Source organism: Muntiacus reevesi, chromosome 2 (assembly GCF_963930625.1).
Source record: "Muntiacus reevesi chromosome 2, mMunRee1.1, whole genome shotgun sequence".
NCBI classification, from domain to species: domain Eukaryota; kingdom Metazoa; phylum Chordata; class Mammalia; order Artiodactyla; family Cervidae; genus Muntiacus; species Muntiacus reevesi.
The window spans coordinates 179,195,380-179,207,501 of record NC_089250.1 but is presented as its reverse complement, the minus strand read 5'-3'; the positions used below and the strand labels follow the sequence as shown (position 1 = coordinate 179,207,501).

General features: G+C 52.8%; 1 protein-coding gene across 1 annotated transcript; it reads right to left on the bottom strand.

The window, feature by feature from the left end:
* Nucleotides 1-5,867: 5,867 nt before the first annotated feature.
* On the bottom strand, nucleotides 5,868-10,333 carry AZGP1 (alpha-2-glycoprotein 1, zinc-binding). The gene is made up of 4 exons (XM_065923843.1): nucleotides 10,264-10,333; nucleotides 8,110-8,370; nucleotides 7,088-7,363; nucleotides 5,868-6,168 (listed from the first exon to the last, which is right to left on the bottom strand). The coding sequence occupies exons 1-4, from the start codon at nucleotides 10,328-10,330 to the stop codon at nucleotides 5,873-5,875; spliced, it is 900 nt and encodes a 299-aa protein (XP_065779915.1). The 5' UTR covers nucleotides 10,331-10,333; the 3' UTR covers nucleotides 5,868-5,872.
* Nucleotides 10,334-12,122: the final 1,789 nt, after the last annotated feature.

The window sequence follows — 12,122 nt, the reverse complement described above, 5'->3', positions numbered from 1 at the left end:
TCAGCCTGGCCGGGCGCCCTCTCTAGGACCCTGGAGGCCCCACAGCTCAGTGGTTCTCCAGACCCGAAGCTGGTGGGCGGAGGGATCTGACCTGGCGACACCCAGGGCGTGTACCCCACTGCAAGGGCGGCAAAGTGGCTCGCAGGAACACATTTGCAAATCCGAACCAGAGTTTACGTGTGGAAGGGAAACTCCACTTAAATGTATCCCGGCTTGTTTCAGCTAAGGGCTTGGAGCGCAGAGGATTATCACCCTAGCTCCCCCAAAGGACGAGGATAAACAGGCCTGCAGAAAGCAGATCAGGGCTCAGGGTCTTTCAGTGACCGAATGGGTCAGAACGCGGACTTGAACGTGTCGCAATGGTTGGTGCACTTTCCGCTGCCCGGGTCTGCCTCTTAACAGAAATGAATCCTATTAAAACAAAAGCTTACTGCTTTCAAAAGGGTAGGAAACTTGGAACAGTTTCAAAGCTGATCAGACGGAGTGTGTGAGAACTCAGAGAAGACATCTTATACCCACTAGGATGCCTACTATAAACCACCCCCACACAGGAAACAACAAATGTTAGCAAGCCTGTGGAGAAGTTGGAACCCTTGTGCGTGGCTGGTGTGCCTGTGTGCAACGGTACAGCCCCTGCGGAAGACTGTATACACTAACAACAAAATACCTGAAAAGAAAGATAAAACAGTCACATTCACGATAGCATCAAAACCGACAAAATATTAGGGATAAATTTATTGAGGAGATGAAAGATCTGTACGCTGAAAACTATAATAAGGCTGATGAAAGAAACTGAAGTCACAAATAAATGGAAAGATACCCTGTGCTCATGAACTGGGAGAATTAACATTAAAATGTCCATATTACACAAAAAGCATCTATTGAATCAATGCATTCCTTACCAAGATTCCAAGAGGCATTTTTCACAGAAATAGAAAAAACAGTCCTACAGAGACATGTAATCCAATGGAACAGAATCAAGAGCCCACAGATAAATCCACACCTAGACAGCCAATTGATCCTCAACAAGGTTGCCAGGAAGGCACAATGGGAACAGAGTCTCCTCAGTAAATGGTGCTGGGAAACTGAATTTCCACCTGCAGAAGAATGAAACTGGACCCCTGTCGTACACCACCCACAAAACAATAACTCGAAATGGTTTAAAGACAAAAATATAAGACCCGAAACCATAAACCTAATGCAGAAAACACAAGACAACACTGGTGTTGGCCATGATTTTTTGAGGATGATACCAAAAGCACAAGCAACAAAAACAAAAATAAGTAAGTAGGACTGAATTAAATGAAAGAACTTCTGCTCAGGGGGAAAAAGAGTCTACAAAGTGAAAAGGAAACTTATGGAATGGGAGAAAAGTATTTGTAAGAAACTCATACAACTTAACAGCAAAAAACCCTAGTAACCTGTTTACTGTATATTGGACAGAGGACCTGAATAGATATTTTCCTAAGGAAGACAGACAAATCACCAACGGGCACATGAAGAGATGCTCAGCATCACTAGTCGTCAGGAAAATGCAGATCAAAACCACAATGAGATATTGCCTCGCATTTGTTATAATGGCTATTATATAAAAGACAAGAGATAACAAATGCTGGTGAGGATGCAGAGAAAAGGTAACCCTGGTACACTGTTGGTGTGTTAATCATTCAGTCGTGTCCTACTCTCTGGGACCCCATGAACTGTAGCACTCCAGGCTCCTGTGTCCGTGGGATTTCCCAGGCAGGAATGCTGCAGTAGGTAGCCATTTCCTTCTCTAGGGGAATCTTCCTGATCCAGGGATTGAACCTGTGTCTCCTGCATTGCAGGCAGATGCTTTACTGTTTGAACCACCGGAGAAGCTGTAAATTGGTGTGGTGACTGTGTAGAGCAGTGTGGAGGTTTTTAAAAAAATTAAAACTACAATATGATCCAACAATCCCACCTCTGGGTAGATATCCAGAGGAAATGAAATCAGGGTCTTGAAGAGACACCTGCATTCCTGTTCATCGCCAAATTATTTGCAATAGTCAAGATGTGGAAGTAACCTAAGTGTCCACTTAGGGATGAATGGATAAAAAAGATTGAAATGCATCTTCTTCTAAGACATGGGATTATTCAGCCCTGAGAAAGGACACCCTGCTTTTTTTGACAATACAGATGAACCTGGAGGATATTATGCTAAGTGAAATAAGTCAGGCAGGAAGTTTCTGGATTCAACAGCCAGTTCTGGATTAAGCGAAGCTTTTCTGTTGTCCTCAGGTTCATTCATGTTGAGTAAGGATTTCCTTCCTTTTTAAAGTTGAATAATATTCCACTGGGTAGATCACATTTTGTTCATCTGTTCATCCTGTGATGGACATTTGGGTTATTTCCAGCTCATCTTTAAGAGGGAAATGACATGATCTTACTGTGTGGTCAGAGCACTGAGGATGATCGGAAAGGAGGCAGACTTGGGAGGACTGTGAGTACCCGAGGGAGGTGCAGCAAGACAGGTGCAGTCTGCGGGGAGGAAAGGGCTGGAGTCAGAGCATAGTCTGGCTTCAGTGACATCCTTTCATCTGAAAGGGAGGGGGCAGGAACCCAGGGTCTTAGTTTGGGAAGTTGGGAGGAGACACCCAGAGAAGAAGGAGCAGAAGGAGGAGGAGAGGAGGATGGTGAAGAGAAGTGGTTTTGCTTTTCGTTAGGGATGGGGTGGAGCAGGGAAGACAATGCTAAAATTGGGACTCAAGATTCTGAGACATCGTCAGGACATCCAGGGGGCAATGCCTGAGGATAGGAGTGAAAATGGAGTAAGGTGACCCCGGAATTATAAAACGGACCAACAGACACAGTGGAAGAGAAATCTCCTCCTTTCTCCTCTCAGCCAGGACTCTCTGCCAAGCCCTGCAGGTTCTTAAAGCCCCTTAGCTGGACACATAGCGCCCTCTGGTGGCCGTTACGTGCAGCTGCAGCTGAGCCCGCACCCTAGGGCGGAAATGGCCTTCTGGCATCCGGAAAGCTGCAGTTTTGGCCCATTAGCCTAAGGAGGAACTCTGACCCCCATGATGGATTTTAAGATCCTGCACATAAGGACTGGGTACTCAATGGTCCAGAGAAGCTAACAGCCCCCTCGACACGTGCCGTGAGCCTAGGAGGCACTGTGGGACAGCAGAGGAGAAACGGGAGACCAGTAATGGGAGGTTCACACCTAACTTAGAGGAGTCGGATGCTTTTGGTGTAAATGTTGTTGTTTATTTGAAAGCATTCACATAGAGGGAGCCTTATCCCTGCGGTCCCTGGAGGGTGACAAGGCCCACATCGTGATTACATCATCTTTCTCCGCCAGGCCCCTTCCGCAGCCCGGCTCTTTCTGGAGAAGTAACCGTGCCTCCCAAATCACACCTTTCTTCGAGGCCTGGGATGTAACACTGAGCTGGCTGGGCCTCTTACGAGTATCAGGAATCTGAGCAGAGTTCCCAGGAGCTCTGGTTCCCTTCCTTCCTCTCCCTCCATTAGGAAAAGTGCTGTGTCCATCCTGATCTCTGGTATGTGAGTTTTGAGGCGCCCAGAGCTGGCCCCACGGCCTGGGGATTCGGAGGAGAAGAAGGAAGGGGAAGAAGGCAGCACAACAGAACCCAGGGAGGTGGTCTCGACTGAGCTTTGCTCATGAATCCCGTGCGCTCTCCCCGTCCCATTAGGCAAAATATCTAACCACGATCTTTTTCCTGATGGTGAGGGGCCTCCCATGGCTTTGACTAAACTGGCCTGCTTCTGAGAGGTCGGGGTCTCCTGCTCAGTTCTCTGCACAGATGCAGCCCAAGCAGCCGTTCCTCCTTCCTCTCCTCCCTCCGCTCTCCTGGGACCCAGGATCCTCTGCCCCTTTGCCTCCAGCCACCCGGGCACAGACCCGCACTCGGAGCTCAGCATTCCGATCTTGTCAGAGGGTTTGCAGGCTGGGTCAGGGCAGGTAAGGGGAGGAAACTAAAAGGAAATAGCCTTGGTATGTCTGATGGTGACTCATAAGGTCTGATTGGCTGGAAATGCAAGTTCTAGCCTCGTCCAGCCAAATGGAAAAGGGCATTAGCAGAGAAAGTACTTCAGCCCTATATCCAGTTGGTATCTCCTGCCTAACTCGGAGCACGCCATCCCTTCACTCCAGTGGGTGAGCTAGCTCCAGAAGAGTCCTCCAGAGAGGGGTGAAGTACTTAGGGACTGAGAAACTGTTGAGAAGGAGATAGTTTGTGGCAACGAGCCCCTCCTGGGGCGGGACATCCTCAGCTGCACTTGACGATGGTCCCAGCTGCTGGGGAATCCATCGGTGGGTCTTTGCTGGGTGGGCAGGAGGTGGGCGCGGCAGGACCACCTTGGCTCTCCGGGCCCCTCCTTCCTCCCTGCAGTACCCAGTCTCTGCCAACGGTCCTGCCCCGCCCTCGGGTTGCTTCCCTTTGTCAAGATTCTTGCCGCCCTCACACCTCAGCTGTCTCACACCCGACTGGTCAGGAACAGTCTTTTGCTTCTTCTTGGTAAGCTGTCTTAGGCTTCCCCTGAAATCCAAACTGCTCCAGGATGTTTCTCTGGGTTTATCAGCAGCTCTGTGCCCTCTTTTTGTCCCCAGGCCTGGCCAGGACTCAGGTCTTCTGAGGTTTTCTCCTCCTCCTCCAGCCCAGCCCATCTCTCCTGCCTTAGTTGGGCCAGGTTGCACATTCCAATTGGCCTCAGCCCTGGCCTGTTCAGGCTGCACCCTGGGTCTCCTCCTTGATCTAAATATTTCTTCCTGTCACATGTTAGGCTTTGTTCCAGTCTCATAATGTGTTGCAATATCAATTGCTACATTTTTTCCCTTTTGACTAGTTGGATTTTCTTTGTAGCCCTCCTATTGGTCAGACTGGGCTTTTTTTTTTTTCTTTTTTGCACTGGAGAGGTGTGTGGGGAGGTATGATATCACAGACTGAGAAAACCACTTCTTGGCAAGCTGATTTTCAAATTGGATCAAAGTATTAAAAAAAAAAAAAAGGAGTATGACCTTTAATTTTAGGTTGTCAAGAAAGAGAGGTAAGCAAGTGGGCTCAGAATTCGGAAGGCTGGGAAGGATGTATCCAAGGAGCTCGGCTTGGAGGACTGACTCAGTGGGACATGGGAGGCTGAGGGAAGGGCCTGCCTGGGCAGGCGAGGCCTAGTAATAAGATCGGTGAGTTCTGCTCTGTCTTTGGGGCTTAACCCTGTGGGTGGGGATGGGTGACACAGTTAAAAAAAAAAACAAAACACACACATTCAGATGAATCTGGAGGGAGTCCAAGAACATCAGGGCCGATTCTGTGTCCTGGATGGATGGATGGAGCCTCTGAAATGAGCTACAGTATGTGGCCCCAGGCCAACAAGGTGTGGGGAAGGTCCAGGAGCTGGAGTGAAGGGTGGTGTCTATGGGGAGCTGGACTGCTGGGAAAACAGGTACCGAAGAGGCTTGGATTTGTATTAAAGAGACTGCAGAGTTCCACGGCCTCATGACCCCTGGGGACATCAGCAGTGGGCACGCGTGAACAATGCCCCTCGACCGGTGGTCCAGGCCTCGCTATGGTGGTGAGACGCCCGTAAACACTAAGAATTTCAGGTGAATCCAGCACTCGGAGCGGCAGGACTGATGACAAACGCTCACATTTCTACAGCACTTTGCAGTTTAAAAATAATCATTCTATAAGGCGATGATGCTGATTTGATTTTGCAGATTACATAATGGGTTTTTTTGCAAGACTGGCCGTGAGTCGGCTCAGAGCTCGGCATTCAAGTCTTCCCTCTCGAATCCACCACCCGGAATCCACCGCCGTCCCCTGGGCCTGGCCCACGATGTTGACCGTGGCTTGTAGCGCCCACCTCTCTCACTGCGCAGAAAGTGTGACTACTGGGCTTGCTGCCGCGGGTCCCACGGGACAGTGAGGGGCCGGGCCAGGCTTCCGTGCTCCACGTGGCAGGAGTAGGGGGCTGGGTCCTCAGAGGGGACCCCCACCACCACCCAGGACTGGTAAGTGCCGTTGCCGCTGGGGAGCACGTCGCCCCCTGACTCAGCCTCCTGGGCGTCACCGGCCCGAGTCCAGTGCAGCCCGATGCTTCGCGGGTAGAAGTCGTAGGCCAGGCACTTGAGTGTCCTTTTGTGTCCCGGGGCCGCGTGGCCGGTGACTGACACAGAGGGAGACTCTGTGGAGGGACAGGGGGTGGATGCCCAGGGCCCGGCATCTCCCGGCCCACGGCTCCCCACCCCGAGGTCAGGGGTGAGCAGGGCTTCTCCTCGAAGGCCAGGGCCCCCCCGCCACCCTTCCCGAGACCCTTCCCCACTGCGTCATGGGCCGTCTGCGGCCATTCTCTTCCCTGCCCAGCTTCCAGCATGTATGACTTCTGAAGGTCAAGAAGTTGTGAACAGGGCAAATGTTTTCCTGTTCTCTCCCTCCAAAGATCCAAAACGGGCTCACCCCCCATCTCAGCCCTGTCTCTTTGTTCTGTCCTCGGGCTCCGTCCATCCACCCCATCATCTGGCCAATCCTTCCCTGCTCAGGGCTGCGACCCTCTTCCTAATTTCTTCTCCAGCCTCAGCTCATGCCAGCCGATCCAGCTACCCCTGTTTCCATCCTTGTGGAGCAGGCATTGCACACACCTGCCTTCTCTCCTGGAGAAGGCAATGGCACCCCACTCCACTACTCTTGTCTGGAAAATTCCATGGGCGGAGGAGCCTGGTAGGCTGCAGTCCATGGGGTCGCGAAGAGTCAGACACGACTGAGCGACTTCACTTTCACTTTTCACTTTCCTTCATTGGAGAAGGAAATGGCAAGCCACTCCAGTGTTCCTGCCTGGAGAATCCCAGGGACGGCGGAACCTGGTGGGCTGCCATCTATGGGGTCGCACAGAGTCAGACACGACTGGAGCAACTTAGCAGCAGCAGCAGCAGCCTTCTCTCCACGGCCAAGCTGGGCAGTGGCATGACCGGGAGAAGGGACTGCGGGGTCTGCCTGGGATGGTCCCCCGGGCGCCCACCTGCGGTCGCCCTGGTCCTTCCCAGCAGGGCAAGGGAAGGGTGGGGCGAGGGGGCGAGGGAGGGCGGGGCATGGGCGGCAGCGGGTACCTTGGCGGTCCAGGTGGGTCCTGCTGTAGGGCAGGTATCTCTGCAGCATCCCTGGGCACTCCTCCTCCAGGTAGGCCTTGGCCCGCTGCACGTAGACGGCCTCTGCCTCCCACTTGCGCTTGGTGTTCTGAGCTGCTGGGTCCAGAGGGACCCAGGCTGGGATTTCTTTGTCGAACTTGATGAAGTCCCGGCCGTCATAAGCGTACACCCAGAACGCTCCACTGATCTCGTTATTCCGGAGCTCACAGCCGAATGCTCCCTGAAAGGTGTGAGACCCTGCGCCCTCCCCCCCGCCGCCCCCTGAAAGTCAGCCGGCCAGCCTGGCGTCAGTTATGCCTAAAGAGCTCTTCCTCTTGCACAATCTGCCGCCAATAGCCTAGATAGCGGGGGCTTCCCTGATAGCACAGCAGTAAAGAATCTGTCTGCCAACGCAGGAGACACAGGTTCGATCCCTGGGTCGGGAAGATCCCCTGGAGAAGGAAAGGGCAACCCACTCCAGTATTCTTGCCTGGAATATCCCATGGAGAGAGGAGCCTGGTGGGCTACAGTCCATGGGGTTGCAAAGAGTCAGGCGGGACTTAGGGACTAAACAACAGTAAGACCAGACAACTGAGCGGTGTGTCCACGGTCGAGTAGCTCGTGACTGGGGCAGCCACCACGGGAACCCGGGACACACTGCAGGTTGCCTCGCTCTCCACCCCACATCCCTGGGCAGGGGCGAGTCTGGCACAGAAAGAGGGACCCGCCTTCGATGGACGGGGGTGTGGAGGGGAGAGCTCAGAGGTGCCTGGATTCATCCTGACTCAGCCTTCCCTTCAGTGTGAGCTGGGGCCTGGGAGTGAGGATGGGGAGAGCAGGCAGGCAGGTGAGTGTGGGATGCGGGAGAGGCACGCAGAAACGTCTGTGTTTCCGATCGCGCTTCCTGATCCTCCTTTGGGAGGGCCTGCTTCCATCCCGCTCCCAGTTGCGGGGCTGCCTCTGGAGCGGAGCCCGCGAACCCCTGCCGCCCGTGGTCCGCTCACCTTCGCTGTCCTTGTAGTAGTCCATGACGTCACTCAGGGTCTCCATGAAGATGTCCTCCCTGGCCCTCTGAAGGGCGCTCTCCTTCTCCCAGTCCTCCATGCCTTCCACCTGGCTCCACGGGGTCAGGGGCTCGGCCCTCCTGCCTTCGCTATCGTAGTGGAAGAAGGGCTGGTCGTTGAGGTAGGCGATGGCCTGGAAGCGGGGGGAGCCCTGACGGGGCTTGGACAGCCCCGTGTAGAGGAAGCTCAGAGAGTAATTCCCTGCGAAAGGGGGAAGGACTTTGAGGAGTGGCGTCCCTGCAGGCGAGCCCGATGCAGGGCAGCAGGGGGCCGGGCAGGGAGGGCCTTGGGCCTCCCCCTCCTCAGCTCTGTCCGCCTGCTGTCAGCCGCAGACCACAGGGGCCTCCCTTGAGAGAAGGGGCAGCCTCCGTCCTGGGGATGATAGTCCAGAGCCCATTCTGGGCCTTCACTGCATCTTGTCTTCTTGATAAACAAGCAGATAGTATCTCTCAGCCTCCTTGTAGGTGTATTGGGACCATGTGGTTGAGTTCTGTCAAAAGGAAGTGTGAGTGGGCGTGATGTCTTTTGGTCCAAGGCCTCATGAACGGGTTTGCTCCATCTGTCTCTCCCCCTTTAGGCGATGGCTGTGGAGACCACAGGATGAGACAGAAGAATCCCAAGATGTAAACAGGCTGGACCCCAGAGTCATCCTATGGAGGAGACTACCTGATGTGTCTTCAATTTTACACGAGGACTTGCTTGGTTTGTATTCAACTTCACATGAGCAAGAAATAAATATTTGATGGATTAAGCCACCCTGAACTTTGTTACTGGAGCATAGCCTAGTCTACCCTGACAAATACATGTAGTTAGAAAGTGTCGGAAGGAGAATTTGCTAGAAAACTCAGGAAATGACCTAGAATAGCTTGGCACAGGGTAAGACCAGGATGGATCTCAGAATTCCCAGGGCTGTAACTTGCCCTTTGGAGTGAGATGGAGACTGGGAGAGGGGGGAGCATTCCCACAATGGATTCCATAATTAATTCATCCTAAACTCACACGGGTGTTAATCATGTTGGAGGTTATACGGCAGAATCCTAGTTTGACTATTATTTTTGCTAATTAGTTTCTAAATGTGATGACCATTTAGCTCAGTAGCCCTTTTACCCTCCATAATGTGGGTGGGTCTTATCTAATCAGTTGAAGGACCCAAGGGGAAAGAGTGAAGTCCCCTGAAGTAGAAATTCTGCCTCAGGTTGCCTTCAGATTCAAGACAGCAATGTTAGCTCTTCTCTGGGTCTCCAGCCTGCTGACCTGTCCTGCAGGCTTCTGACTTGCCAGCCCAGCCCGACACTTGTGTGAGCCAATCCCTTAAAATAAATATTTTTCTCTAAAGTCCTATTAGTTCTGCTTCTCTGGAGAACCCTGATTGATACAGAGTTTGGTGTAGAAGGTGATGAACATTCTAAATGTGATTGACTGCTATAAAGTTAACATAAAACATATTTCTGACAGCTCATACAATGTAATGGATTTTAAACTTGCACAGTTTTATCTTACATTTATTCATCCTGAAATCCTGTATGCCAGAGCCAGACTCATTTCCCTGTCCAGGAATAGGCTCTATTCCTTCCAAGCTCCAGCCGGCTTCTTTCCCAGTCACCCGCCTGTCTGGCCCAGAGGAGTAATATCTGAACCGTGGAGTGAGGGATAAATTTTCTTCTGGAACTATCTCTCCAGTTAATCTGCCTTCACATCTGCCCCTTGGGGTCGCTCTCTCTTCCTCTGAGTCTCAGATCCATCCAGTGGTCAGAGCGAGGGAAGAGATGAGAAGTTCTGCTTGCGTGGCTCCTGCTCGGTTCGGGCTGTGTGACCCTGGGCAGGTTACTCTACCTCTCTGGGTCTTAGTTTTGTTTATCCTGTAACTTAAGAGTTTTAGATTCTGATTCCTTAAGGTCTTACTTTGCCTGAGTCCAGAGGCTCCCCGAGTGCTTCTAGAAGTGTGTGAGTTGAACTAGTGAACAGCCTGGGACACCCGTTCCTAGAGTACACTTGAGAATCCCAGCCACCTTGGGCCCCTTCTTGAGCCCATCTGTCCAGCTCATTACCTCCCCTCCATTCTTCTCCAGACCTACCCCTTGCTTCCCCACTCACCAGCCTGGGTCTCCTTGGGGACTGCAGGACCCAGAAGTAGCAGCAGGGACAGCAGGACAGGTACCATTGTGCTGAGCGTCCAGATGGAAGGTCCTGGACTTCCCCGGTCCTGGGAGCTTGCTGCAGACAACATGGAGAATACAGCCAGGTGTAGTTCTGGGAATGGCTGGGCTCCGAGCCTGGTCGGGGTGGGGCCAGGGAGGGGCAGGAATCCACTGGCCAGTGAGAGGCGTCAGAAAGGGCTGAGAGAGAGAGAAGAGGGTGCACAGGCCAGGCGAGTGGGTCTGTGCTCGGTGAGTCTACAGACCATCTGAACACCGAGAGCTGAGACAGCTGATCTGGGGACCAGGGCCTTGGGTACCCCAGTGTGGGAGAATGCCAGTGTGTGTGAGGCGAGTGGCAGATGTCTGGGGCGTGTCACCCTTCCAGCCTCTTCTGACATCCCCACCCCGGGGTTCGTAGGGGGAGTTGGGTATTGCCAAGCCACGCTTCACCCCTCCCCGCTGGAAAAGCCTGGGCCTGGGTAGACCCCAGTCAGGGTGCGACCCCCACCCCACCCCGCCCCACCCCCACTGCTCTGCCAGATCTCTGCTTCCGGCCTTCTATGCCTGGGGGAGCCCCAGCATTTCCATCAGGGAAGCGGGCACAGCCAGAGGCCCCTTGTGCAGCGGCCCCCGCAGCAGAACAGGTGCACGCGGCCCGGGCTCAGGGGAGCAGCCGCTCGCTCCCCGGACACCGACTCGGGTCAGTGAAGCAGAGAAGCAGCTGCAGCAGACGACCCGTCCTGGGGGTCTTGGTGGCTCCCGGGGGCAGCGGGGCAGCCAGCTTCCCCTGCGTGATGTCCCTGGGCCGCGCTGTGGCGTCTGGTGCCAGCACACGCGTTCCCAGGACCCGTTGCACAGTGCAGTGCCTGGCAGCAAGAAGACAATCAATGAACATTTAGAAAAACAGATCAATGGATCCGCGAGCAAAGACAAAAAGAGATGGCACCAGACCTACTTGAGGGGCACTGAGGCCGACTTGGTGGGAATGGATCGAGCGGTTGGGCAGTGGGATGGTAAAAGCAAAAGGGAGGCTCGAGTCAGAGTTTTGGGGCCACAATCCAATGGGCGCCCAGTGTCCAAGGAACGAGGCACATTCCTTGACCGTGTCTTTCCTGTCCCAGCCTGTGTTCTCTGCACACTCGTCCCTCTAGGTCAGCAGTTCTTAGCCTTTTATGCCATCTACTCAGGCTTCCCTGATGGCTCAGATGGTAAAGAATCCACCCACAACACGGGAGACCTGGGTTCGGTCCCTGGGTTGGGAAGATTCCCCTGGATGAGGGCATGGCAACCATGGACAGAGGAGCCTGGTGGGCTACAGTTCTTGGGGTCGCAAAGAGTCGGACACGGCTGAGTGACGAAGCCAGCACAGCACAGCCATCTACTCCCTTGGTAGTTATTCTCAGTATAATTATTATTTTTTAATGTTAAGATTTTATTTATTTATAAAAGAAATTTTATGATTCTAAAGCTGAAACTCCAATACTTTGGCCACCTGATGCGAAAAGACCCTGATGCTGGGAAAGATTGAAGGCAGGAGGAGAAGGGGATGACAGAGGATGAGATGGTTGGATGGCATCACCACTTGATGGACATGAGTTTGAGCAAACTCCGGGAGTTGATGAGGGACAGGGAAGCTTAGCGTGCTGCAGTCCATGGGGTCACAAAGAGTCGGACATGACTGAGCAACTCTACTGACTGATAAATTTATTTTTTATTTTTTTTAAATGTTAGAAATTTCTTTATTATTATTTATTAAGCACCAGCTTAATACTGCAGACATTTCAAATCACCAGGCAACAACTCATTCTTCCCCAC

Bases quoted from the DNA above. Each gene is read 5' to 3' on its own strand.
- AZGP1 (XM_065923843.1), bottom strand. From the start codon at position 10,330: ATGGTACCTGTCCTGCTGTCCCTGCTGCTACTTCTGGGTCCTGCAGTC. The intron at 8,371-10,263 runs GTGAGTGGGGAA...CCCCTTTCGCAG, and splicing joins CCCCAAGGAGACCCAGGCTG to GGAATTACTCTCTGAGCTTC. The intron at 7,364-8,109 runs GTGAGCGGACCA...GGGAGGGCGCAG, and splicing joins CTACTACAAGGACAGCGAAG to GGTCTCACACCTTTCAGGGA.